Source organism: Vulpes vulpes, chromosome 12, assembly GCF_048418805.1.
Source record: "Vulpes vulpes isolate BD-2025 chromosome 12, VulVul3, whole genome shotgun sequence".
Classification (NCBI taxonomy): Eukaryota; Metazoa; Chordata; class Mammalia; order Carnivora; family Canidae; genus Vulpes; species Vulpes vulpes.
The window spans coordinates 90,065,392-90,093,320 of NC_132791.1; the positions used below are offsets into that span (position 1 = coordinate 90,065,392).

The following is a 27,929-nucleotide window of genomic DNA, read 5'->3' on the forward strand; positions in this document are numbered from 1 at the left end:
AGGGAAACTAGTAAAAGTGTTATTTAGGTGAGCGGAAGGGATGCATCCTACAGGTCTACTTTGAGTCCTTAAAAGAGTTTAGCTAGTTTGCCATTAAGTATTATTTTTCCACATAAATTAAAGTAAATAACAATAAATGCCTACATATATTAAAGCCCTAAATCCCAGAAACGTTCGACATTGAAAACCAAGAGCATTTACCGCGTATTAAATGATTCAGTATTCAGCACTCATACGGGATTTAGTGTCACAGAACAAAACAAAACCTCACTGTTACCTGAATTCGTGTGGAATATGGTTCACAGCACTCATCTACATCTACACTTGCAAACTGTCACATGATCAATGTTTTTCAAAAAAAAAACAAAAACAAAACAAAACAGAAAGGCGAAAGAGAGAGAGAGAGAGTTTGGCACGAGTATCAACTCCTCCTCCGCACGTCCCTAACCCAGGGCGGCGCTGCACGCTGCTCGCTGCTCGCTGCTCGCTGCTCGGGAGGACAGTGCGCAGCAGCGCGTCCGCGGGCAGCTCGCAGCTCCGACCCGTCCGGCCCCGGTCCCCGGTCCCCGCGTCCCGGGTCCCCAGGCGGCGCCGGCCCGGGGCGAGGCACGTAAGGTGCAGGCGGTGGTGCAGCAGCGGACAGCAGGGGGCGGTCTCCGCACGCAGCGACCACGCCGCCTTCCGAGCATCTGCACGTCGGCCTCCTCGGGTGAAGCAAGCCCTTCCCTCGGGGCTCAGAGCGTGGCGAGGATCCTTGAAAAGGAGATGATCAACGTCAATACAGTCTGCCCCACGCCCCACACCAGCGCCTCCAGCGGGGCCATGTTCTTGCCGGCCACTCTGTAGATGCCCGCGACGGCTGCACCTGCGAGGGGCGGGCGGACAGACAGAGGGACACGGTCACTGCCTGCGCGCCCGGGAGGGAGCCCCGAGGTCGCCCGAGGTCGCCCCGCCCGCGCCCGCGGCAGGACAACCGCCCCTGCAGCTCCCCTCCCCGGGCGGCGCCGGCCAGACGGCGCCAGACTCCATATACTGACGATTATGAACCAAGGCACAGAAAGCCACACACTTTAATGCAGTTTCTAAATTATTCAAGAATTTTTTTAAATTAATTCTTAAATGTCATGTAAAATATCAGGATACTTGACTATTACATTTCGGAATCTACCATAAAAAGTAATTTATTCTTTTTTTTTTTTTAATAAAGCATACAACTGTAAGGTTAGAGACTAGTATCTTGACATCTAATAAAAATGGAAGATGAACCCGACAATCTGATCTGGGAAACATGTTTAGATAACGCTCATTTCAGAGAATGTGAGGATCCCAGATTTACAGGAGTCTCAGAGCCCATCTGATTCAACACTTCACCTTATTAATATACTATATAGAATGAAACATTTAAATTAGAGTTCCCACAGATTGAAATGGCCTTCAAATTTTCCCCCAGAAAATGTGGCCAAACAAAAAGCAAAACCAGAAGTAAATGATTCGGAGACACTGAAATGACAATTATTTGAGATAGAAATCTGTTCATTAAAAATTAGCTAAGAATTAACTCTGTAGTTCTCTTAAAATCTCCTAAACAAAGTAACTGTGTTCCTCTAAAGAGATATAAGTGGAAAACGCAAATTATTAATCTACATATTTTTAAGAAAGAAATTAAAATGTATTGCATGTTTACTACATTATACTACGTATCTTGGTAGCAACTTTACAAATATCTTGTTTGAATAACATTCTACTCCAGAGCAGTATTACCTAAGTAAAGAAGAAAAACAGAGGTTCAGAGAGGTTTGATTACTAGCCCAAGGAAATACAATTAAGGACAAGGAGGGGAATTTCAATCTAGGTTAGTCTGGCTATAAATCCCCAAATCATTTCAATCATGTCACACATGCACTAAGTGAAAAAGAAAAGGAATTCAGAAAATCATAAAGTGACTGATAGTCCTTTCAACATTAAATAAAACTAGTGGCACCAACATTTACATAATCAAGTAATAAACTTCACTAGTAAAATTGGTAATATCCTCAAATATTAGATTTAGGTAACATTCTTTAAAAGTTTCAAAGATCCGGGATGCCTGGATGGCTCAGGAGATTAAGCATCTGACTCTTGACTTTGGCTCAGGTTATGATCTCAGGGTCCTGGGATAGAACCCCAACTCATGCTCCGCACTCAGTGTGGAGTCTGCTTGGGGTTCTCTCTCCCTCTCCCTCTGCTGCTCTCTCCTACACTCTCTCTAAAATAAATAAATCTTTGAAAAAGAAAAAAATTTCAGGGATCTTATACTTTGCTATTAGAAATATTAAAATGAAAATATTAAAATAAACCTGAGAAATACTGTTTTCATGTGGCTTTACCCTAGATTTCCATGACTATCTTCAATTTTAAAAACATCACTTGGTCTCCATCTCGCCAGCACTAAGTTTTCGAAAAGGATCCACGAAGTGGAAAATCTAAGCACTTGCTAGCTCAGGCTGCCTAGGCAATGGTAAGCGAATGTGTCAGGTCAAACACCTCATGCTTCTATGAAGTGAGGAGCATGGATTACAGAGCCAGACTTGTGGCCCAAACTCCGAAATCCACTACCTCGCAGATGTGCTACACAGGGCAATCACTTAACCTCTCTGTGCCTTATTTCCTCAACTGTAGAGTGGGTGGGCATGAAGATGAAGAGGTACTACTTAGAAGAGTGAGTGGTCCTAGTATGTACCCTAAATTCTGGCTAGTAAACTGTCATAGTAGTAAATGAGAAAGGTATTTCCAATCAGTGATTCAGCTTTCGGTAAATGGTATTGCAACAACTAGCAGCCACTGGAAGGAATAAATCTAGGTCCCTAATTCACCCTACTCTCTAGAATAAATTTCAGATAGTTAGTTAAAGAACAAAATGTTAAAAACAAAGCCATAAATGTAAAGTTTCAAACTGAACAGAATATACCTATGGTATCAGGAAAAGGGGACTGCTTTAAACTACATTAAAAAGGGCAAAACCCATAAAGGGACAGACTAGAAAAATACTTGATTCATGTCCAGAGTACACACACACAAACACATATATGATAACCAAGGCAGTACTTTTTGTAATAGCAAAAAACAAAAACATCACAAAACCAAAAGCAAGAACCCAATATCCATCAGTATGGAGTGGGGAAACTATATCAAGCCCACACCATGAAACCCATACAATTTCAAAAGAAAAATAAAAACCTTATGAACTGACACAGAAAGAACCTAAAACATATCATTTATGCAGCAAAGAAAATGAACCCTAAAGCTATATATAATATTCTCTACTAGAACATGCATCCACCATATGCATGTGTGCATGTATGTAAACATGGATATATATATATATGAATGAATGTAATGCATAAATAAAAATCTGGGGGGAATACAAGCTACAGATGGGGATTACATTGAGAAGAGGACTGGTTTAGGAGTGCTAGTCAAAAGAGACCTTTGTCTTATCCATAATGTTTTGAGTTTTACAAGGAGAATATATATACTCATACATGACTTATGTAATTAAAATTCTAAAAATCTAAAAATACCCACACCAATTTGCCTAAATTTCCCTATAATTCCAAGAAACTTTCATTATATTTATAATTTCTGTGCCTTTGAAGCTCAGGGTGGGGCCTCTTGGCTGGAGGTAGAGGACCCAGGAAAGCATGTTTGGGGCATCTCTCATAGGGGTTTAGAATTTAACTGGAGGTCTGGAGCCATGGAAAAGCATCCTAAGAGACAAAGTGAGAATGGAATAAGAAAGAGATTTAAGGACTAGAAAATGAGTACTGAGAACCTTTCCACTCCACTATCCTCTTCTTTCACAAATAAGCTGACACCTTAATTTAGTATTTGGCTGGTCTGGTGATTAAAATGGATTTATTTCACTCTGGAAGGCCCCTGTTGTTTGAGGAAAACCCAACAAAGCTACTAAATAACCCATTCTTCTTTAAAATCTTTCAAAGAGCAGAGGACAAGCCCTTCAAGTCTATGTAGTGTAATACAGAAAATAAAACAAACCACCATTTTCTTTCCAGTGGATAAGCAAGTAGGAAACATTTTGGAAATTACAAGTGACCTCCAAAAGTAGACTTACAAAAGAAAAAAAAAGTAGATTTACACAAGTCCCCAGTATGTTGAGGATTTCACACTCAGAAGCACTGGTCAAAGAAGACTATATACCAGTGGAACTTTCAATCTAAAAGATCTGCAAGAAAACAATTTTGTGTGCCTATTAAACGAATTTGGAAACGCTGCTATTGAATATTGAGCAGACATAAAAGAGTATTTATAAAAATATTTGTAGGGATGTCTGGGTGGTTCAGTCGGTTAAGGGTCTAATTCTTGGTCTCGACTTGGGTCGTGATCTCAGGGTCATGGACTGAGCCCCACATCGGGTTCTGTGCTCAGCATGGATGGAGCCTGCTTGGGGTTCTCTCTCCCTCTCTCTCTGCTCCTCTCTCCCCCACTTTCACTCTCAAATAAATAATACATATGTAGAGTATAAAATAACAACAAATTCCCAAGTACCATCATCCAACTAAAGAGAACATCACTATTTCCTTTGAAGTTCCCATGGACTCTACTGTTATGTCCCATTCCCTCCCTGAATTTTTTAACATTCCTTTGCTTTTTGTCAGCTTTACCACCTTCTTGCATCCTAAGAATATGTATTATTTAGTTTTTTAAATAAATTAACTTTCTGTAAATTGACACTGTAAGTATTCTGGAATTTGGGCTCAAATATTATAGGTCAGAAAGCTACCTGTGCTGTTTTAACTACAATTCATGTATTTTCACGATTGCACAGAATTCTAAGCGTGAACATACCACAATTTGTCCATTCTACTGCCAATAACATTTTTTTCCAATCCTTAACAATGACAAACAGTGCTTCTGTGAACATTCTTATGTATGACCTGTGGTCCATTCAGAGTCAAAAATTTCTCTTCAAAACATGGGTGAAAGTAGAATCGCTCAGTGTTATGTTATAGGCACTTTCAACTTCACTAAGTAATGCCAAACTGCTTCCAAAGTAGTTGTACTGATTTATATTCCAGATAACTCCCTAGCTTCAGAAGAAGCTGGTTTTTTTTTTATTTAATCCTTGTCAATTTGATAAGAGTTGTCATCTCTGTGATTAATTTGCATTTCTCTGATAATTCATGTGACTGAAGTTTTCTTCACATATTAGAGGCCAAGAGGGCTTTCTACTTTTATGAAATGCCTGTCAAATCTTTTGTCCCTTTTTCTATTGAGTTTTCTTCTTATTTGATTCATAAGGTCTTAAGATTATAGTTTGGATATTAGTCTTTTTCTATTTATATATATTTACAAATGTCTTCCTCCCAGTTTGTACTTTAGTCTTCACTCTGTAGTAGATTTTGCTGAACACTAGCTAGTTGAAAGAATACAAATACTATGGTCTTATTTTCTTGGTGAAATACAAGGCTAAGTTAGGCAAGAATGAAGAAGACACAAGCAGAACAGGATGCTTGAAAGAAACTGGAACTGCCACTACCAACAATGGTAGAAAGAATCACTTAGAAATAAGGAAATAAGGAAAGACCCCCTCCCCTCCCCCCAGGACCAGGGGAGTAGCGAACACTGGTGTAGTGAAGATGAAGTGGAGAAAGCAACACTGCTGATTGACAAGGTTAAGAAAAGATAAGAACTTACAAAGTCAAGAGAGACTCGGGCCTGCTATGGCACACCAATGAAAGCAATCTGATTTGCCCTCCGTATTTCCTGAGAGAAAGCAGATAGGATGACTAAGGCTGATTTGGTTTGAACAGTGTTGGTTCTATCAGCCTGTTTGGTCAGATGAGGGTCCAGCAAGCTATAGTCCACAGGTCCAATCTACATACCACAGCACATGGAGGTGGCACAGGAGTAAACAACCATTTTTATGTTTTTAAATGGTTTTTAAAAAATAAAAGTATTTCATGATACATGAAAATTATACAAAATTTAAATTTCAGTTTCCATAAACAACGTTTTATTGGCAGTCATGGTCATGTCTGATCCTGAATTTTCTTTGCATTCCTAGAGTAACACTCAAAAGGTAAATGAGCGTGTAGTTTTCCAATTCCACACAGTCTTTTTATCTTGCTTAACAAGATTACTTTGACCTTAGCAAATAAGCTGTGAACAGCTTTTACTCTTCCCTTTTCCTCAATAATTTGGGCAGGAACTAAACTGTTCCTTCAAAATTCAGTAGAACTCATCCAAAAACTCCATTTGGGCCTAGAGTTCCTTTGGGAGGGGACGGTCTTCAACACTTCAATTATTTAAATATATTTTTTGTCCTATTCATATCTTGTTTCTTCTTATGCCAATTTTGATGTTTTATATTTAGGAATATATTACTGTTTGCAAAACTGTTATTTTTACAATTCTTTATTCTGGCTCTATTATTGAGTCTGTAGTTATTTACTCTATTTTGGTCTATGCTTTACTTTTCTGCCTTAACTTCTTTTTTAATTAGTTTGCCAGCAATCTATTCATATCTTTCCAAAGAATCAGTTTTTTGCTTTGTTAATCTTTCATAAACTCAACTCAGAAAACTGAAGTGTTTCTCTACACCAATATAACTAACTGATGTCACTGAAAGATACCATGAACAACCACCATGACCTAAGAAAAAATTAAGAATTAACTAAAAATATGTATCCCTCTTGTTGAGAAGGACATTTTTAAACTCTAACAAAAGACACAAAAGATTATCTGAATACACGGAAACCCATAACATGTTCTTAGGAGGAACAGTTTACTATGCCACTTTTACCCAAATTAACCTCTCCCTTCAATTAAATCCCAATAAAAACCATAGTTGTAATTTTTGAGACACTTAATAGACATATTCTAAAATCTATGTGGAAGAATAAAAGTCCATAAACAGCTATGTTAACTTTGAGAAAAAAATGAGAGGGATCTAGCCCAACCAGGTATTAAGAAAGGCCACAAAACCACATGGATAAAAAAATGTGACCTTGCTGCAAGAACACATAAAAAGACTAACAAATCAGAATAAGGTTCAGAGACAGATCCTTGTGCCTTGAGCATAATATGCAAGGCAAGATGAATCAATGAGGAAACGATAGATATGTTTAGTGGATGGTGTGGTCAAAACTGACTTATTACATGGGAAGAAAAATAAATATACCTGGAGTCCCACCTAATAGCAAATACAAATTTAGACTCTAGACCAAGGCACAAATCAGGAATTTATGAAATTATGCCTGAAACTGAACACCTGTTTTTGTAAATAAAGTTTTATCGGAAAAAGCCATGTCTATTCATTTAAAACACGTCTGTATCTACTTTCACACTCCCATGGCAGAGCTGAAGAGCTGTGACAGAGACCGCCTGGCTTGTAAAGTTTGACATATTTCCTAACTAGCCCTTTAAGAAAATGTTTGCTGACTCCTATTTTAGATGCATTAAAGTATGAAATGTAAAACTATAAAATCAACATTAGAAAATATATCAACATATCTTTTGACCCTGGTATGGGATCAAATTATAATTTATAAATTATAAACCATAAGGCAAAAACCTCTTTGAGCTGATTACACAGAAATTAAGGATTTCTGCTCAATAAATATCATAGATGAAGGGAACTGATAAAAGACTGAGAAGTTATTTGCAAAGTCCAAAACCACCAAGAGACCAACACCTCTACTGTGTAAGAAATCCCTATAACTTAATGAGGAAGCAAGAACCCCAAAAGAAAAGTATGTAACTTAAGCAATTTGCAGAAAAAGAAATCTAAATATATAATAAGCAAAGAGATGTTCAAAACCTTTAGTGATCAGAGAAATGCAAATTAAACCAACCAAGAGATGTCATTTTATACCTTCAGATTTGCTAAAATTAGTCAGGTATATAATGCCAGCTGATGGCACTATACAGAAACCCGGTTTCTCCCAATTTTGGTATTAACTATCAAAACCAACAAAACTGAAAAATCACTGTGTTGGAAATAAAACCTAAGTAGCAGCAAAATCTAATAGATGTGTATTGATAATCAGTCACCCTCTTATTCAAAATAGATATTAAGCAATCATTTGCCGACTTGAGTATACAGCTATGAGTGCACTGACACAAATTGCATTAAGAAATAAATATAGCTAAAATATTCTTATTTTGGCTAGTTTTCTCAATTCAAGAGTCTGCATGTCAAAAAATTAGCCAGAAGAAATTTAAATGTTTTACTGCTAACCTGGATAGAAATTTTTCCTTGAAATTATGTATACTTATGTTTTTTATAACACTGCAGTATTTAAAATCACTGGCCTATTTTATTCTTGGGTGACTTGAAATTAGGTAACATGGGTACAAATGATTAGAGATAAATAGAAGTAGAATGACATTTCTCCCGCTCTCTGACCTTTTACAATGATTTATGTCAATAAATACACATAACTGCACACTACTTACAACCTCTTAAGGGGCTGTTTCTTCTTTCCTCCTCTGTTCGTGGTGTGTCCACGATCACAACAGTGGCCCCCATCAAAAAACACTGGCACTCCCTTTCAAGCCTCTCTGTGGCCACCACAATGAATAAAACCAATTCAAATATTTTTCCTTTTGCCATAGTCCTTAGGTCATGTCCAAGCACAGCCACTACTGTAGCTCGGGTCCCAGCTTCAAGTTCAGATCATAGGCAAGGCCTCTTCCTTCCTCTTCCTGCCTCTTCCTTTCCCCTGCTTCTCCCTTCTTCCCTCCCTTGTTTTTCCCTTTCTTTCATCTGCACTCCACCCCATCTCCACTAGTATTTTCTGAGTATCTGTTATGATCCAGTACTGCTTTGTTGATGGGAATACAGCAGTGATGAAGACAAAGTCCCCGTGCTTTCAGAGTTTTCTCTTGGTTTACAGATACCTATACTCAGCTATTAAAATGAATTTTTCCATTGGACTGCTTTGCCTCTTGCCAATCCCATTCAAAATGATCTATTTTCCACGGCCTGCAGGGAGAAAGTCCGTATTTTCCGGTCGGCCTTCCAAGATCCTCTAGGACTGGGCTCCACTCTGTCTTTCCAGCTGAATCTCCATCCCTTCACTAGGCATACCCTGTGCTTTGGCTAAACCTGAGAACTTGTTTTAAACCCTGTCGATGGCAAAATGGATGAGGTACTGTATGATAAGGTTACAGGCTCATGCAGCAACAGAAACCTAATACAGAGTGACACAGAAACACCAAACAGTGAGTGAAGAAAGGATGAAAAAAACAGACGACTCACCATATCCCACAACTATTTTATGGATGTCATGGCTGTGCCACAGAACAGACACAGAGACATGGGAACAGGGCTCTCCTCCCAAGGCAAGGTATACCAGTCCCTCTGGGAAAAAGTGACTATCCCGATACAAAAGGAGGCCTTTGAACAGGACTTATCATATCCTGGAGGCTACGAACCAACCAGAAGGGAAATGTCCTTCCTGGGGCAGCAGCAAGCTGCTGCAGACCTATGGAAGTGGGCCAGAAGTGAATGGCAACGTAAGCGTCTACAGTCCACTGGCTCAGGCAGAAATCAGCAGCAGCACAGAGAAGCAGCCCATTTCTGGCAGAGTCAGATGGAGGAAGCGGCTGCCGCACTCTCCAGTCTCAGCAGGACACATCTAAGTCCTGGCACAGCCAGCACAGCAGAAACCAGAACTCACTGAACCCAAGGTGGAGCTGGGGCCTCGTCCAGAGTTAAGAAAAGGCAGAAGGAATGAGCCTGAGGACTGTATGAAGTGCACACAGGGTAGCACAGGGGAAGAGCTGCACATAGCTAGAGGATCCTCTCAAGTGGCTAATCTCTAGTAGGCTGGGGAGATTTGTGTCCTAACAATTTGTATCCACGAAGAAAGTGTAATTTTATTTTGTAGCCATAGGCAGGTAACATCAAGGACCTATGGATTATATTTTCACTTTTTTAATGACAATTCTCACTGTCAAATTTGTGTGCCTACCTCCTTCCCTTCTTAGATAGGGAGCTCTTTTAAAGCAGAAACTATGTCCCGTAGAAGATAAATTTCCCCATGAGTTTCTGTGCCCCTTGCTGTTTTTTACAAGTTGTTCTATTTCCCACCGAACCTTGCAGAGCGAGTCATCACAGAGAAGTACAAAAACAATGTGTTCAATGAGTAAGTGAACTGATCTTTACCTTCCAGGTGAAGTGTGATCAGTGCTGAAAATAATCCTACAGGGGAGATTACACTACTGTCACATTCACTGTAAGAATAAAGTGCATATACAATTAGGTCCTTAAACAAAACAAAATCAACTTACTAGTAATCATTGCTCCAGTTACGGAAGCCAGAAATCCGATGCTGACTGCAATGAGCGAGATTACTCTCCCCTGCCTATGCCTCTGCAGCATGACAAACATCAACACGCCCGCAGCACCATGGACAAACAGAGAGGAGAAGAGAGCCCACAGAAAGATCCAGTACCACATCTCTGAAAGGAAAAGCAGAGTGTTAATAGTTCTGTCGAAAACATCCTAGAAAATTCGGTTTAGCAAATAGTGCACACCCACGGTTTGGAGGAAGGGTAAATTAAATACCAAATATAAAAAATGCCCAGTACAGTGCCTCACATGTAGTAACACTAAATAAACGTTAATGACAATCATCATCACTAACGCTCAATGAGGAAGGAGTTCCAGGACATCAGAACATTAAGGCTACACTCTAATATACTCTAAGTGTCTCTGTCATATAGCTGTAATCACATTAATGTGTATAACATACCCCTAATAGATTTGTAAATCTCTTGGAATAAAGTTAATTAATTGCTGTTTGACATATGATTTTCTATTTTCTCAATTTTACATACTAAAGTATCACTCACAATTTTTCTTTTTATTTTTTGCCTCAGGTCATTTTAATAGTCCTTACCCAGACCTTTGCAAGCTCCATTGTTCTTTCTTCGATGTGTCCATAATTACTGTTCATTTTGGTGTAGGTTATGATTGATGAGCCCACCTTCCATTCTGACTCTATAGCACTCATTCCCTTCCTGCACCCACCTCATCAACTCATACAGCTCCTGCAGGCTTTGCTGCATCCTTGCATTGACTCCATCTCCCTGCCCAAGCCTATGGTGAGGTACATCAGGGGAGGCAACTGATCCAATTACGCCCATCACTCCCTTTCCCCTGGGAATTCTGGATTGGGACCAGGGAACCTCAGTCTTTGAGTAGCTGAAGGATTGGTGAAGAGCCATTTCATCATCACATGATGGGAGCCATGGAACAGGATGAAAGAAAATGGATCAAAGACAAGAGACAACCAAATCCTTTATTCCAATGATTCCTGCCATAGGACTATCCTTAGTTCCAACGTAACATTCCAGTTTCCTCGCAATAAAATTCCTTTTTATTTAAACGAGTTCCGGTAAGTCTTCTGTTACTTATGGCTCTAAGAGCTGACTCCAAAATGTTTGGATGTCACCTTGAGGATCGTCCTTGGTATGCAAACATTCTATAATGCAAAATATCTCTTATCCATGCTAGTATTCTCTATCAAGTGTTAAAGAAAAGTCAATAAAACAGTCATGAAATAAAGAGAATAAAAATAGATTAAAATGTATTTGTCCTAACATCACTAAAGTACAGATATACACTGTTGACAGGAATGTAAAATGGTGCAGCTGCTATGGAAAAGTACAGTAGTTCCCCCAAAAAACTTTAAAAAAGAACTATCATACGATCCAGTAGTTCCATTTCTGGGTATATATCCAAAAGAAGCAAAAGCAGGATCACAGAGAGATATTTGCACATCCATGCTCACAGCAACATTATTCACCATAACCACCAAGAGGAAGCAGCTCAAGTGTCCACCAACAAATGAATGAATAAATGAACTGTGGACTGTACCTACTACAATGGAGTATTACTCAGCTTTAAGAAGGAAAGAAACCCTGGCACATGCCACAACAGGGCTGAACCTTGACTTTATACTGAGGTAAGCCAGCCACAAAAAGATAAATACTGTATGATTTCATTTACATATGATATCTACAGCAGTCAAATTCATAAGAGAGAAAACAGACCGATGGTTGCCAGGGGCTTGGGGAGAGAGAAATGAGAAGTTGCTGTTTAGTGGGTACAGAACTGCAGTTCTGCAAGACGAAAAAGATGTGATCTGTTATACAACAATGTGAATGTACTGAACACAACTGAACCGTACACTTAAAATAGTTATGATGGTAAACATTGTGTTTTTTAACTACACTTAAAAAATATAAACTGACTTTTCAAAGTATAGATATAAATTTCAAAGGTAATTATTTTATATCATGACCATAAATGAGGAACAAACAAAAGACTTGTGAAGTGGGGCGCCTGGGTGGCTCAGTCAGGTTGATGCCCAACTCTTGATTTCAGCTCAGGTCACGATCTCAGGGTTCTGGGATTAGGGCTGAGTCTGGCTCCAGGCTCAGTGGGGAGTCTGCCTGTCCTTGTCCCTCTGCTCCTCGCCCCTCTCCCCTGTGTGCACTCTCTCAAATAAATAAACTCTTTTTAAAAACTCACAAAGGAAGGAAGGAAGGAAGGAAGGAAGGAAGGAAGGAAGGAAGGAAGGAAGGAAGGAGTGGATATAAAAAGGTAAATACCAGGGGTCTTTGTGGCAATGGAGCTATTCTATAGTTTGACTGTAGTGGTGGATACACATATGAGTGACAAAACTGTAGAGAAATAAATACACACACATAATAAATACACACACACACATACACAAGTAATATTAGAGAAATCTGAATAAGGTTGGTGGGTCAATGTCACTATCATGGTTTTGATATTACACTGTGGTTCCCAAGATGCTCTCAATGCATAAACTGGGTAGAAGGTACATGGGTTCTCTCCACATTATTTCTTAACAAAAGGCATGTGACTCTTAATCATCTCAAAGTAAAAAGTTTAATTTTTTTTTAAAAAAAGAATGATACACAGAAAACAGATGTAAAAAACAAAATCCTTTTCACCCTGCCAAATTCTTAAGAATTAACACTTAGAATGGACTCAGTTAATGTGAAAACACTGGAAGAAAAGAGACATCGGATATATTTTCCAGTATTTGCTGAAGTACCATGCATGCTTCCAATGGCATGAGAGAAAGATGCTGGTCATTAAGGAAAAGTAGACGAAGCTTGCATCTTACAGTTTTTCTCTTCTAGCTTTCAGGAGAGTAGTGTTTTCATGCTGTCACTCCCAAACAAATAGCTTCAATTTATAATAAATGCATGAAAGACAAAAAGGCTTAACCTGCTCAGAAGATATTTCTATTTTAAAAGATAAAATTTTTCAAAGTGATCCTTAAAAAGTAGGAGTATAAGGGAATAATAACATGGGGGCATTTTCGTCAAGGGAGCTCTGAGACCAAAAAGGCTCTATAGCAATAGGCACATACTCATAAGCAGCCAGTCATCTGCCTTGTGTCCCAAGCCCACTTTTGATAGCTTACCAGATTTGTCCCACAAAGCACTTTTCTTTGCTGTCCTTGAAATACAAAAAGAGTGAAAAAATTCTTGACTCCATCTAAGACGAGTGAGAGACTGTAAGTAATGGTGTCTGCCTAGAGACTCCACAGTTACTGGCCTCAACAATAAATCTGCCTGATCATTTAAAAATGTAAAATTTTATGTTTAATGTTTTATAAAGCCCCAAGATATCAAAGAATCAAACAACTAAAATAGAACTTCAAATGGTCCTCTAATGACCAGGCCAGGTTATCCCTTAAGCAGACTGAGCATGAACTACCTAAACTCAAATCTATTTTCATGTTTCTAGCTTTTTAAAACAATCTTATTTATCTTGGAAAAAATGAACTCTGCTAAGAATATCTGTAACTAACAGGTTTCATGTTATCACTATGGTTGTGAATTACCTGATAGATGCACACAACCTGGTCCATGGACAGGGCCTCTGGAGATCTTGTTCTATTCTGCATAAGCAAGTCTGTCTAAAGCCCTGCTCGCTACTGGCAAACACAGGAAACCTACCGGGTTAGTTCAGGTGAAGAGAACTGCAGGATCCCAAGAGCAGAGCAAGAACAGATGTCCAAGAGCCCTGGAGGAAGTGCAGGTGCTAAGAGGACAGGCGTGGGATACCACCACTTTTCCTTAAACTGTCTAGGCCATCCAGCTAACGTGGACATCCACAGGCCCAGTGCTCCCCGTCTACCCACATCCCACCTAATCCAAGCTTCCAGCAACTGAGCAACAGTGAAAGGAGGATAGGCCAGAGGGAGACTTTGCTAATGCTAAGCAAGATGAGAAACAAAATTTTAAAAATACAGTGCACAAAATAGAACACTATGAAGCCTGCCATCCATACAATTGCCTTCATTCATGAAAGGAAATATTCCTTCTTCCTGGGCACACCTTATAAAGTCCTCTCATTATTTTTCTCTGTTCAAATCTGTCCAATAATCTTCATCCTAAACGAATTTTGCCTGGATTGTTACACTGGAGAGCTGTGATGTGTCTCGGCCTCCAAACAATACTAGAAATAGCCCTGCTCCCAATCTGTATCTCTCATCAGCCCCGTTGCCAAGTAGCTCAAAAATTATCTTCTGTACTTTTGTTTTTAATCCTTGGACAAAATTATTTATGAGAAATGATTTTCTCTAGATGTCTAAAATATATTAACTGAGTAAAAACAAGTCAAAGAATGGTACATATTGTATGATCCTATTTGCTTAAAAATATGTTTGCATATGTACAGAAAATGCACAAACGGAAAGCTTGCCAATGGCTATCTCTTAAAGATAGGAGATGTATGATATTATTTTATACATTCTTCATTTTTTATTTTTTAAGCACCTGCCTGAAAAATATTTTTTAAATTTTGCCACAAACATACTGTCTTTAAAAAATAATTTTTCATTCTAAAATTCACCAAAGAAGATCTCTACGAGGCCAAAGGCTCTCAACCCGGGCTGCTCTCAGAATTTCCCATTGAACAACTAAAGCAATCTCTAGAGGTAAGACCTAAACAACAACATTTTCATCAACTCTACCAAATAATAACACGCAAGAGAAATAGAAATCACTATTCTAAAAAAAAAAAAAAAAGAAAAGAAATCACTATTCTAGGCTACAGTTACGTCAGAGATACTTATTAAAAAATCCAAAGTCATAAAAACAAAACCATCTCATTAAACAAACATGAAATTTTTTTAATCCCAGAGAATAGGGCAGCCCGGGTGGCTCAGCGGTTTAGCGCCGCCTTCAGCCCAGGGTGTGATCCTGGAGACCCAGGATCGAGTCCCACATTGGGCTCCCTGCATGGAGCCTGCTTCTCCCTCTGCCTGTGTCTCTCTCTCTGTGTCTCTCATGAATAAATAAATAAAATCTTTAAAAAAATTTTTTTAAATTAAAAAAAATTCCAGAGAATATCTCACCCTTCTAATAAAATCATTAAAGATACTGAACCATTACTGTGTGCTCAATATACTCTGAGCCTCAAGCTGAAAATACCATGCCAGTATGACCATACTTTGAAGCTGTATTATTTCTACCTTCTTTATAGAAATGGTCCACATTATATGTTTAAATAGTCTATGTTCACACTAAGTTATCTCAAGCTCTGTTCTCATTCCAGCAAACCTAAGGTATGGAAGTCACTTCCCTTAGTTTCCAATGTCAATGGTTTCTCAATTTGGGGATGTGTCCCACATAGGTGGCTTACTAGACTCTCGGGGAGATGATGCATTTATAATTTGAAAAAAGTCCCCTAGATCAGAGATCAGCAAACTAGGGTCCATGAGCTAAATAAACCTGACCTACCACCTATTATGTATAGTCTGTGAGCTAAGAACAGTGCCTACATTTTGAAGTGGTTGAAAATCAAAAGAACAGTATTTCACAACACATCAAAATTACACAGATTTTGAATTTCAGTGTCCATAAAATTTTACTGAAACACAGTCAGACTCATATATAGTGTCTATGGCTACTTTCAAGCTATGAAAGTGAAGCTGAGTAGTTATAACAGAGATCATATGGCCTGAAAGCTGAAAATATTTACTGCAGAACTTTAATTAATTTAATACAGTACTTTCATATGTTAGCAAGGGCTAACATTGTGAGTGTTTAGTTAATGGTACTTCGATGGCATTTATTCTAATATGCCAGGTTCTTCAGAGCATAGTATATAGCTGATGTTACGGGGAACAGAAGCCTGAACAAGAAGGATAATATCAAGAAAGGTCCCAAAAGAATTCACTGTCACCTAGTAATTTTTAAAAATTAATTTAATTTAACCAATTGATAAGCATATTGGAGGTAGAAGAGGGTAAAGAAAATAGGAAATGGGCAGCCCGGGTGGCTTAGCACTGCCTTCAGCCCAGGGCGTGATCCTGGAGACCCAGGATCGAGTCCCCCATCAGGCTCCCTGCATGGAGCCTGCTTCTCCCTCTGCCTGTGTCTCTGCCTCTGTGTGTGTGCGTGTCTCTAATGAATAAATAAATACAATCTTTAAAAAAAAAAAAAGAAATAAAGAAAGAAGAAAGAAAATAGGAGAAACAATCCACTGTCAAGAAACAAAGCAATCAACAGAACCAAACTCAAAAATGACTCAGATTTCACAACAACCAGATAGGGACTTTAAAATTACTATAATTTACATGTTAAAGGCTATCATGTCATGGAAAAGGTGGAAAACTGACATGAACAGATGTGGAATTTTAACAGAAAAATGGAAATTCCAAGTAAAAGCCCAATAGAAATACCAGAATTTTTTTTTAAATCAACAATAAAAATCATAATATCTGAGATGAAATCTCGCCAACAGACCTGACACAGTTAAGCAAAGAATCAACAAACTTAAAGATGGGCCAAAAAAAATTATTCAAACTAAAATAGAGAAAAAAGAATAGGACAAAAGGAGGAGGATACATAAAAAAATGAGTTCATCCATCCAAGAGCTAGGGAACAATTTCAAATGGTTTAACTTACTTGTAATTGGAGTCCCAGAGGAGAATAAAAAGAGAATGGAGAAGAAAAATATTTGAAGGGATAGTGGCCGAAAATTTTCTAAAAATAATGAAAGATACCAAACCACAAATCTAAGACTCCCAGAGAATCTCAAGCAGATAAAGACTTCCCAAAATAACCGAAACACAATAAAATAAAAATAAGCCACACACAGACACCAAAATATATCATAGTGAAATGACTAAAACTCCAAGATAAAGGGAAAATATTGAAAGGGGAGAGAATACTTTACATATATAGAAACAGATAAAAAGATACAGCAAACTTCTTTTCAGAAACTACCAAATCAGAAGACAATAATGACTTTTTTTTTTTTTTTTTTAAAGACTGAAAGGGGAAAAAAAACCCTATAAAGCCAAAAATCTATATTCAGGAGAAATAGCTTTTAAAACTGAAGGTGAAATGAAGATTTTTTTTTCAGAAGGAAAAAAAGCTGGGAGAATTCATTGCCAGCAGACCTACAAGACATACTAAAGGAAACTTCAGACAGAGGGAATATGATAGCAAATAGAACCTTAACTCTACACAAAGAAATGACCAAAAATAAAGTTAAAATAAAGGTAAATGTAAAGAACATTTTTTTATTTTTAATCATTCTTACTATATTAACCAGATTTAAAAATGAGTTGCTGTATTTATCCACTTGAAACCTCATTTAACATAGAAGTTGAAACTATAGTAAATATTTAATAGCTGTCTGCTTCTGTTTCTGAAAGAGAGCAAAAACCAAAAACACTAGTTTTTAAATTTAATAGTGATACTTAAAAGGGTTGCCGTAATACATCGCCTTTCTCAAAGCTTATGGCAACACTTATTACCCACTTATACTAAATTACCCTTTTGCCAGCTAATTATATAATTTCAAACTGTAAATTACAGTACTTATCATTGAGTAGTAAAAGAAATTTCTTTTAAAAAGCAAGTTTTTTCAATTTAAAACAATCAGAATATCACTGCTTTAAAGAAATCAGGTGAAGGCCATTTTAAATAGTTCAGACTGTTCTATAGTCAAGCCATAGTACTGTCTTCCTAAAAGATGTCAATCAATTTGTTCTTCCTCATAATTGATTCACTACTCAGTTACAAAAGTATAAGAATTAAATGTCAAAATCTGAATCTATTATGAAATCATAACTCAGCCTTATACAATGGTTTCAATTGTTATTACTTGTATGCCTTCAAGTATCTTAAATTATACGTGCCATACTAAAAAAGTCAGTAACAACATGTTTGTTTGAATCAGCCACTGATCTAAAGAAAATTTCTCAGCAATTGATAAAATGTTTTACAATCTCATGATACACTATTTTCAAGGGAAACTGAACAGTGAAAAATGTGAACTTTTTACATCACTGAGCATTAATTTATGATGAAATTCTCAATGTAACAAATTCTTAAATCTAAAGAAAGGACCGAGTGAATGACAGACCAGAAAATAAAAGCACAACTGAGAAAATCCAACAAGTGATGCACATGCATGGTCAGAACTACCACAGCTTGGATATCACTGACAGTAACCCTGTGGAAGCAGTTATGCCACACACAGATAAGCAAAACAAAGTAAAACAAAGACATAATTCCAGACCTGGAAGGGATCTGCAGTCACTGAATCCAGAGTTTCCTAAACAAGTCCTAAGAAGGCTTAATCCTAAAAGCTATTAAATAGTGCTCAGAGAACAAAGATTTTCTAGGTCCTAAGCCTCACACTTCCGAATCAGCCTATTAAAAGTCTGAGGAAGCCCCACTTGAAAAGAAAGTCTCTTATTTTTAAAGATTAAAGAAACAAGTTTATATGCAAATTGGTAAGTGCTTTTCTTAACTCACAGTTAACTAAACTTTTTCCTCTGAACTTTCTAATTTCTAAATCAGCTTTCTCTTAACATCAATATGAGAGCTGCTGGCATCAGACTGCATTACACACAAGAAACCAGAGCGTGGGAAACATGGTTTGTCTAACATGCAAAAACCAAGTAGTTGTAGTCAAGTATGAAACTCAGCTTCTTGGCCCATGAATTTAAGGGTCCTATTGCTTCTTTAGGCTCTCCATTTGCATACAAAAAACTAATAGAACACAAATTATTCTGAAGGGAAAAATTCCAGTAACTGCACAGTATCTAAGTGTTTACATAAATATTGTTAATGTCACATTCTCCCGCATACTTCAGGTCTAATATACCTAAGCCATCTTGAATTTTCAAAATACAGCCATTTAACAGGAATTTTTCTTCATAGCTAATAGTTCATATAAAGAACAAAAATATTTAAAATATTAAAAATAATATTAATAATACATGTTAAAAGACAGTCACTGTTTTAAAACTGGGTTTGAGCATCCTCTGGGAAGTAAATGAATTGTTTATATTGAAAATTTTGTAAGTCCTGAGTTATACCAAATTCTCCATTTTAATTTGCTTAATATATCACAACAGCTATGAATTGATCACAGAAAACTTAATTTTTAAAAATCAGGTGTTCCCAATTCTTGAGCTCTCAAGAACAAAATCACCCAGAAGAGCTAGGTAAAGATGCAGCTTCATAGGCTCTGCTTTCAAAAATCCTAATTCCATAAATATGGACTAGGACCCTGGATCTGCACCTTTAACCAAACTCAGGTGATTCTGATATGCAGCAAAGTTCAGAAACTATGTTGCATTAAAGTAAATGGGAGAGGGGAGGAATTTTATCACGAAAATCCAGTTTCACAACACCGACAAAAACATCTTAACTAGACATTGATATTTGAGAGTAGTATACAGGTATCCCCTGCTTTTCAAAAGCTTCTACTATACCACTTCACTCTTACAAAAAAGACCTCCTGGATTATACCCCGAGATTTATAAGAACACATGCAACTGGACCCAGGTAAAAGTTTGGTTCTTCACATTTGTATGAAGGTTGATGAAAAATCTCCTTTTCAAGCTTAATTTATTTAGCTAAGGTTACTGAAATTTGACAGTCTAATGAGACATTTTTCAAGTGTTTCCACTGCCACTGTTTATTCTGTGATTAACTTTTATTGCTAAAATATTTAGCCATTAAAAACACAATTAGCCTATCATACCTGGATATAATCACATACATTTAATAAAGCGTTAAGTAACATGGCCACTTCAATTATAGGAGAAGAGATGCATGCAAAATGCTTCGCACAGGATCTTGCACGTAGTAAATATTCAAGGAACATAATCATTTTAGAATTTTGGTATTTCTTAGAATTTCTCATCTGATACTATGGTAAATTCAACATGCTATACACTCTCAGGGCTCTCTTCTTACCTCTGACATGCTTTTTTTAGTATAGTTTAAATGTAATGTTACGTTAGTTTCAGGTACACAACATAGTGATTGGGCAAGTCTATACATTGTGCTAATACTCACAAGCATAGCTATCGTCTGTCCCCATACAACACTATTACAATACCATTCTATTCCATATTCTATACCTTTTATGGGGGTGACTTATTCATTCCATAACCAGACGCCTGTTTCTCCCCCTCCCCTTTATCTATCTTGTCCATCCCTCCATCTCCATCTCCCTCTCCAGCAACCATCAGATTGTTCCCTGTACTTATGGGTCTGTTTCTGCTTGTTGGTTGGTTTGTTTTGGTTTTAGATTCCACATATAAGTAAAATCATAGGTATTTGTCTTTCTCTGACTTAAGGGACTTATTTCACTCAGCATAATATCCTCTAGGTCCATCCATATTGTTGCAAATGGCAAGATCTTATTCTTTTTTTTTATAGCTAATAATCACATTGCACATATACACCAGGTCTTCTCTATCCATTCATCGATCAATAAACACTTGGGTAACTTCCATATCTTGGCTATTGTAAATAAACTGCAATAACAATAGGGCTGCATGTATCTTTTGGACTAGTGCTTTCATTTTCTTTGGGTAAATACCCGTAGTAGAATCACTAGATCATACAGTATTTCCATTTTTAAGTTTTTAAGGACCCTCCATATTGTTTTCCACAGTGGAAAACCAGTTTGCATTCCTACCAACAGTGCATGAGGGTTCTTTTTTATTAACATCCTCACCAACACTTGTTATTTATTGTCATTTTGATTCTAGCCAGTCTAACAGATACAGGTGCTTAGTCATTGTAGTTTTGATTTGCATTTCCATGATGATGAGTGACACTGAGTATTTTTCATGTGTCTGTTGGCCATCTATAGATCTTCCTTGGAAAAATGTCTATTTAGGTCATCCTTTGACCATTCTTTAATTGGATTATTCATTTTTTGGTGTTAATTATGTTCCTTAGATATTTTGGATATTAATCCTTTATCAGATATATCATTTGCAAGTATCTTCTCCCATTCAATAGGTTCCCTCTTCATTTTGTTGATGGGCTTCCTTCGCTGCACAGAAGCTTTTATTTTAGTATAGTCCCAATAGTGTAATTTTGCTTTTGTTTCCCTTGCCCAAGGAGACAAATCTAGAAAAAAATGTTGCCATGGCCAATGTCAAAATGATTACTGCCCCTGTTTTCTCCAGGACCTTCGTAATTTACATCTAACTATTCTTAATCTCAATTTCCTTTCCTGGTTTCACTGCCTCCTCCCTATCCCTGACTCGCCCTTCCTCTTCTGTTTAGGCTTCCTTTCTACAAGACAAATATCTCTAGTTATTTTGACTCTCCATAAGTTATCTTACTTTTCTGGTCCTTCCTTTCATCAAACAAAGCAAAGATAATTTACATTACGTCTATTAAAGAGTTAGAATTACAGCTTACACTGTCCTAAGACTTACCCAGAAATTGCTTTAGGTTTAAGAAATGTCATCTAGACCTCAGACTTGCTATTGCCAGAGGATATGGATACATGATTCAAAGATAATGAGATGGAGATTAAGACAGTAAGAACCTGCAGATGACAACTCTGGTTTTTGAAAAATTACAGTAACTTCATTTTCAGTAAGCTTCATTCTCAGTAAGATATACAGGTAAAACTTCCAAAAAGTGAACTCCTATAAACTACAGTAGTACATACCAGCACTAGTTAATTGACTGTACCACAAAAGAGTAAAGAATTTTTCACCTGTATTTCAGAAAAACCTCCTATAATTGAGCATTTACAAGGAGGAACTTAATCCACAAGGGAGCTGGGCTGCAGGGTATCCCAAAAAGCTGCACACTTTCTTGAAAGCATACTGAAGGAAGGTGCTGGCTATACACCAGTGTGAGTGTGAACAATCCCAACTACATGCAGTGGATACACACTTCCCTCCACCTTTCTCTTTTTTTTTTTTTTTCCCGACAATCAATACTAACACTAAATAGCTTAGCAACTATAAAGTCTAGAAGGGAACTATAATAGTGTGCATGTAAAACATAAAAATAAGCACATATATATTTTATGCACACACAAAGACATCTGACCTTCACTCAAGTTTGAATTCCCAGCTTCTCAATGTCTGTACAGATAGAAGAGGGGAGCACCTGCTCCACATTTGCAACTGACCTGGAGAAAGGAGATGAGCCTGAGGCCAGCCTGTGCCTTTTTCCCAGGGACCAATTATTCTTTTCCCAGTACCAGCCTGACTCTGTGTTTACCCATGGGTTTAGGGATCCTGCATTTTTCTAAGTAAAAAATTTTTCTCTAAACTCTTAGCAACCAAATTTGGGTCACAACACAAAATTGGGAGCCAAAGTAGTTGACGAAAATAAAAGTAAAGCAAAGGAATACATTTCACTGTAGATTATTTAAGTTAAATTACTCATAAAACTGAAAGAATACGTGCATATGGACTGTAATTTTAGATTAGGGGAGTGGGATTTAGAACATATATAGAGAAAGAAAAACTGTTTCACAAAGAAAGGAAAGAATTTATCTCTAGTAAGCTGAAGAAGCGTATAATAACCTATACACTATTAACAATTTTAGAATCCTGTGAATTATGCACTTTGGAAAGGGATGGGTACAGAAAAGAACTCTAGCAATGGTGATTTAAGGAGGAGATGGGATCTCCAGGAAAATCTGTTCTACATGGAATCCCTATACTAGTGTCTTCAGAAAGGAGAAAAAAATAAACAGCAGACCAAACTTGGTAGAATTTCTAAAACTACACATATAATAAATAGAGATCACTAACTTTTACACAGGCAATGGCAACTTAAAATTTGGGGAAAGTATTACTATTCAATAATGTCTTGCATTTTCCAGTACTTTTATTTACTGGACAAAAGCTAGCTCCATTCACATGTTCTGAGGCTTTTGGGGGCAAATAATACCAGGCTATTCTTAAGTATCTAAAGATTTATCACCAAACATGCCCGAGTTAAGAATCCATGTGGAATAAAACGAAAGGCACAGAACTAAGAGTCACTGGACATCATCTCTAGGCCTGCCTCTGTCACTGCATAACGGATCCGGGCCATGTCACTTCAATGATGTGACACATCAGATTTCTAAAATGAAGTAGTCAAACTACATAACTTCTAGTTCTAAAGCTTGTTCTAGTTTCTAGTTCTTATTTTTCAATTTTTAAAAAAATTTATTTCCATCAAAATAATACATACACAACACTGTTTCCTAAAGGTCAGGGTCTAAGGGGGAAAAAGTCAATATAAAAATTTTCCCGCTTCACCTTTTTTTAGGATAAAATACAAAGAGAAGAGTAAATAACATCTGTTATTTCTGTTAGTAGAAGGGAAAAAAATAGAGATGAGAATACCTTCTTTTTTTTTTTTTTAATTAACCAAGGTTCTATTAACCAGATTTCTGCAAATCCTTCACATAATCATTTCATAAATCCAAATCAGCCTGGTTCTAAACTATGCTCTTTTCTGTATTATCTGTTTCATTTCCAAGTTTATCATGATAACAAACATACCTTCTGAGTTAATGTGTTATCATGATCTGAAAAAAGGTAGTAATGTTTCACTTATTAGCTATCAGAGCTAAGCAAGTTACTCTTAGCTTCAATGTCTGAATCCATAAACAATAATCTCTTTCAAGATTATTGAAAAGATTAAATAAAATACATGAAAGCATGATAACTAGCACAGAAAAGTGCATTTAATAAGCATTTACGTAGCTTAACGATGTATCACTTATCTATAAAAGTTGCTTAAGTAACTCATTCCTAGTTAACAGCATTTTCACTTCAATAGATGTACCTAGAAACAAACGCAACTAGAATTTTTAACTAATGCAACTGTTAAGAATTATTTTAGAATTGCAATTCAATAAACATGTATTCAGTATTTAGATGTGCTACGTAGAATAATGCTAACATTCCAAAATTCCGTGATTATGACAGTGACCCACCGTTCAAAAGCTCACAGTCTAGAAGAGACCTATAAAAATAATGTCATTGAAAAATATAATAATAAAAGCACACATATGGAGCAGAGGTAGCAGAGTGAAGCAGTAACTCATTCTGCCTGAAGAAAGTAACGAAGAAAGAGTAGTTTTGCAGGCAAAGCCAGGGTGGAAAGCCTCACTTGGCCATTTACTAGCAATATGATTTGGGGCAACATCCTTTGCCTTTTTGGGGTTGTCTGCAATTCTACTTTGGAAAGTTATTCTTAAGATTAGAAATAATATATGTAAAGTACCTGATACATAGCAGGCACTAAGTGCTGGTAGTCTTGTTTTAGGTGTTTGTTTTTAATAGACCAAACTCTAAATGGCTCTGTGAGGAGCATCTCTTGACTAATGACCAAGCCACATGTGGGATCACTAAGGTCACCAGCATGAGAGAGAAGGTCACAATGAACCACATCACATCACAATGTGACCATATCCAGAATCCACTTTTTTAGAAGTGAAGTGGTCCCATCATGTGGTACACTCACCTGCTTAGTGAAGTGTATTTTTAATTTACATCTTCCTCCATTTCTACCCTGACAAGCAGAATTTTGTATATTCAGGCTCGTTACTTCCTAGAAGAGGTCCTCATGCCCCACCTGAGGAACTCGTTTTGGATGTTTAGCATAACCTTTACGAAATGGCAAAGTCTAATGAGCAGCTGACGATTATTAAAATTGTATTAGAGATAATGAGAGCTAACCCTGGGTTGAAACTACTATTGTCAGCCTACTGGTTGACCCACGGAACTAGAAGCCACTATAATGACTGGAATCCTAAAGTAAACATTTAAAAAATATTGCTAAATCTAGCCAAGTGGTAAGTTACGTTTTACGCTACTCTATGGTTCCCCAAACTAATTCTCTCTAAATAAATGAGCTAAGCCAGTCCTTAACACACACAAATATGTATTCTCACTTTTCACTTCACTCCTACAAACACTACTGATACAACATTTGAACTATAAACAGTGGATAAAAAGGAGCAAAGCCAGAAAAGCAAGATAACGTAGGCTATCTCCAAATTCAATTGAATTGTGAAATGGTCTTCAAGTCACTGTATTTTTTTTTTTTTTTAAGAAATAAGAACATGTTCCCGATCCTCAACCATCACATAAGGTCAGTGTGCTCCAAGTTAAATAACCACAGATTAAAAGTGAGGACACTACCAATCAATCCAGAATCTATATTAATTGTATAGTTCCCATATTCAAGAAAATTGAACTGGGGGTGGTAGAAGGGGAGGAGGGCGGGGGGTGGGGGTGAATGGGTGGCAGGCACTGAGGGGGGCACTTGACGGGATGAGCACTGGGGGTTATTCTGTATGTTGGTAAATTGAACACCAATAAAAAAATTTATTAAAAAAAAAGAAAGAAAATCAGTGTCTTTAAAGTCTTCCTGCGGTATAAAATCCCATAAAATTTTTCTCTACACGTATCTGAATTCCATTATCATGCCAGATTTTATAATAAATATGTATATATGTGTTACTATTTCACATAGTATCATATATAAACATATACTATATATATAGTATCTATATCATACACATACATGTACTTAACCTGTCAGGACACGTTATATTCATTAAAATACTCTTCACATTCTCAACCAGTTTGATATAATGCATTTCATTTTTTTTTCATGATATAATGCATTTCTTTTTTTTTTTTTTTTTTCATGATCTGTCCTACCAAAATTGGCCTTACACGTTTTCAAGAATTAAATCCGGAGCATGTTTTTAAGTTCTTTCTCCGAGAAGCAGGCACGGAGGAGGCACCAAATTGCAACCGGATCTTTCTTCGAACCACTACTCTTCAAATAAGGCGTGTTTTGTTGTTGTTGTTGTTGTTGTCTGTTTCGAATTCAGAACGCGGGGCAGAAGGATGTGCACCTGCACAGACCACCTGCGAGTCTCTTCCCGAGCCGAATCTACGGAGTCGATAAAGATGCCCACTACTGCTCACTTCCACAACTAAAACCGAGGTGAATTACTGCGATGTAGCTGAGTCCAGCTCCCTCTCGACAGCCTTGACAAACCCGGGGGGGGGGGGGGGGGAAATCCCCGAACGTCGGGGGCCAGAGGCAGACAGACAAAAGGAGGGAGGAGAGAGATGTGGGGTCGGGGCTGACACGCTCCGGAGCCACGAGACCTCGGGCCCGGCCGGGACCCAGCGCGACCCACCTCCGCAGTCACCTGGAGCAACCACAGCCCGACAGGTGAAGGGAAGCGGCTCCGCAGCCACACGCCCCGGGGCCGCGCCCCCCCCCCCGCCCGCCCGCCCCGCCCCCGCCCCGGGGCCTCAATTACCCGTGAGGTTCCTGAGCACCGTCCCGTGGGCCCAGAGGCTCAGGACCTGCTGCACCGACAGGTTGATCATGGAGTGGTCGCCCCCCTCCGCCTTCATCCTCCCCGGGGGGCGCCCGCCGCCCTCTCCTCGGGCGCCGGGTGGCGGCGGCGGCTGCGAGGCTCCGGGGGCGGCGGCGGCTGCGCGGCTCCTCCAGGCCGCCGCCGCCGGGGAAGGCTGCCGGGCGCTGCTGCGGCGGCCGCCGACGGGCGTCCGGGGGGGGCGGCTCGGCGCGTCTCCCAGGCAGCCCCCTCCCCGCCGGGGAGACATCGAGGACGGCGGGCGGGGGAGGGCCGGGGCCGGGGCCGGGCGCTGCCGCTCGCTCAGGGGCAGCCCCGCGCCGCGCGGAGGCCGAGGTCACGCAGGGAGGCCCGCGGCGGCGCGCGGACGGCACGGGCGGCCCCCGACGGGGCCCAGCTCATCGCCGCCGCGGCTCCAGGAGGCCCGCGGCCCGCACGAGGCTGCGGCGCCGGCCGCAGCGGCACCTGCCGCGGGCCTGCCCACCCTCGCGCCGCCGACACTCGAGGAACCGCCCCCTCCGCCCGCGGCCGCCGGCGGGCCGCTGGAGCGCGCGCACGCGCGGGAGCCGCCTCCCCTCCCCCCGCGCCGAGCCCGGAGCCGCTGCGCATGCTCACTCCCCTCCCCTCCCCGCGACCCGCCGCCCTCCGACAGCCGGCCGGCCCCCGGCGCCCTCCCCCGCCCCTCCCCCTCCCCCTCCCCGCGCGCGCGGGCTCGCGTGGCTGACGGCGCCGAGCGTCGGCCCGCAGTGGGGCGGAGGGAAGCGCCGCTACGTCACTAGCGCCACCGCCCGGCCCGGCTGCTGATTGGCCGCTCCGAGGGAACAGTCTCCGCCCCCTGCCCGCCCCCGGAGCCCGGGAGCTGCAGCCCGGCCCGCGCGGCGCGGGGTGGAGCCGGGCTGGGTGGAGCACGTGGGTGCGTCCTGTGGCCTCCCAGATCGCCGGCCCCCAAAATGCATTTGATCGTAAAGACGTTGGCGTGCAAGTTGCCTGCAGGGCGTCAATATCTCAACGTCTTAAATATATCCATTTGCAGGTTTTTGTGTGTCTGTGTGTTTTTTTTTTTTTAAGTGAGTCAGCTCATCTGGCGAGGTCACTACCTGCAGAATATATTTTCCAGCCGCTAAAACAGAAATAGACCCGCTTCATCATTCATCCAGTCCTTCCAGCTTCCAGAACTTGGGCCTCCCTCCCGCGGCTCCAGCATCTGAGATCACCTATTGACACAGGGATCGGC

At 39.3% G+C, this 27,929-nt stretch overlaps 1 protein-coding gene across 1 annotated transcript; it reads right to left on the reverse strand.

Moving 5' to 3' along the window:
* Positions 1–396: 396 nt before the first annotated feature.
* Positions 397–27,092, reverse strand: TMEM170B (transmembrane protein 170B). The gene is made up of 3 exons (XM_072729146.1): positions 26,639–27,092; positions 10,297–10,467; positions 397–865 (listed from the first exon to the last, which is right to left on the reverse strand). The coding sequence occupies exons 1-3, from the start codon at positions 26,943–26,945 to the stop codon at positions 735–737; spliced, it is 609 nt and encodes a 202-aa protein (XP_072585247.1). The 5' UTR covers positions 26,946–27,092; the 3' UTR covers positions 397–734.
* Positions 27,093–27,929: the final 837 nt, after the last annotated feature.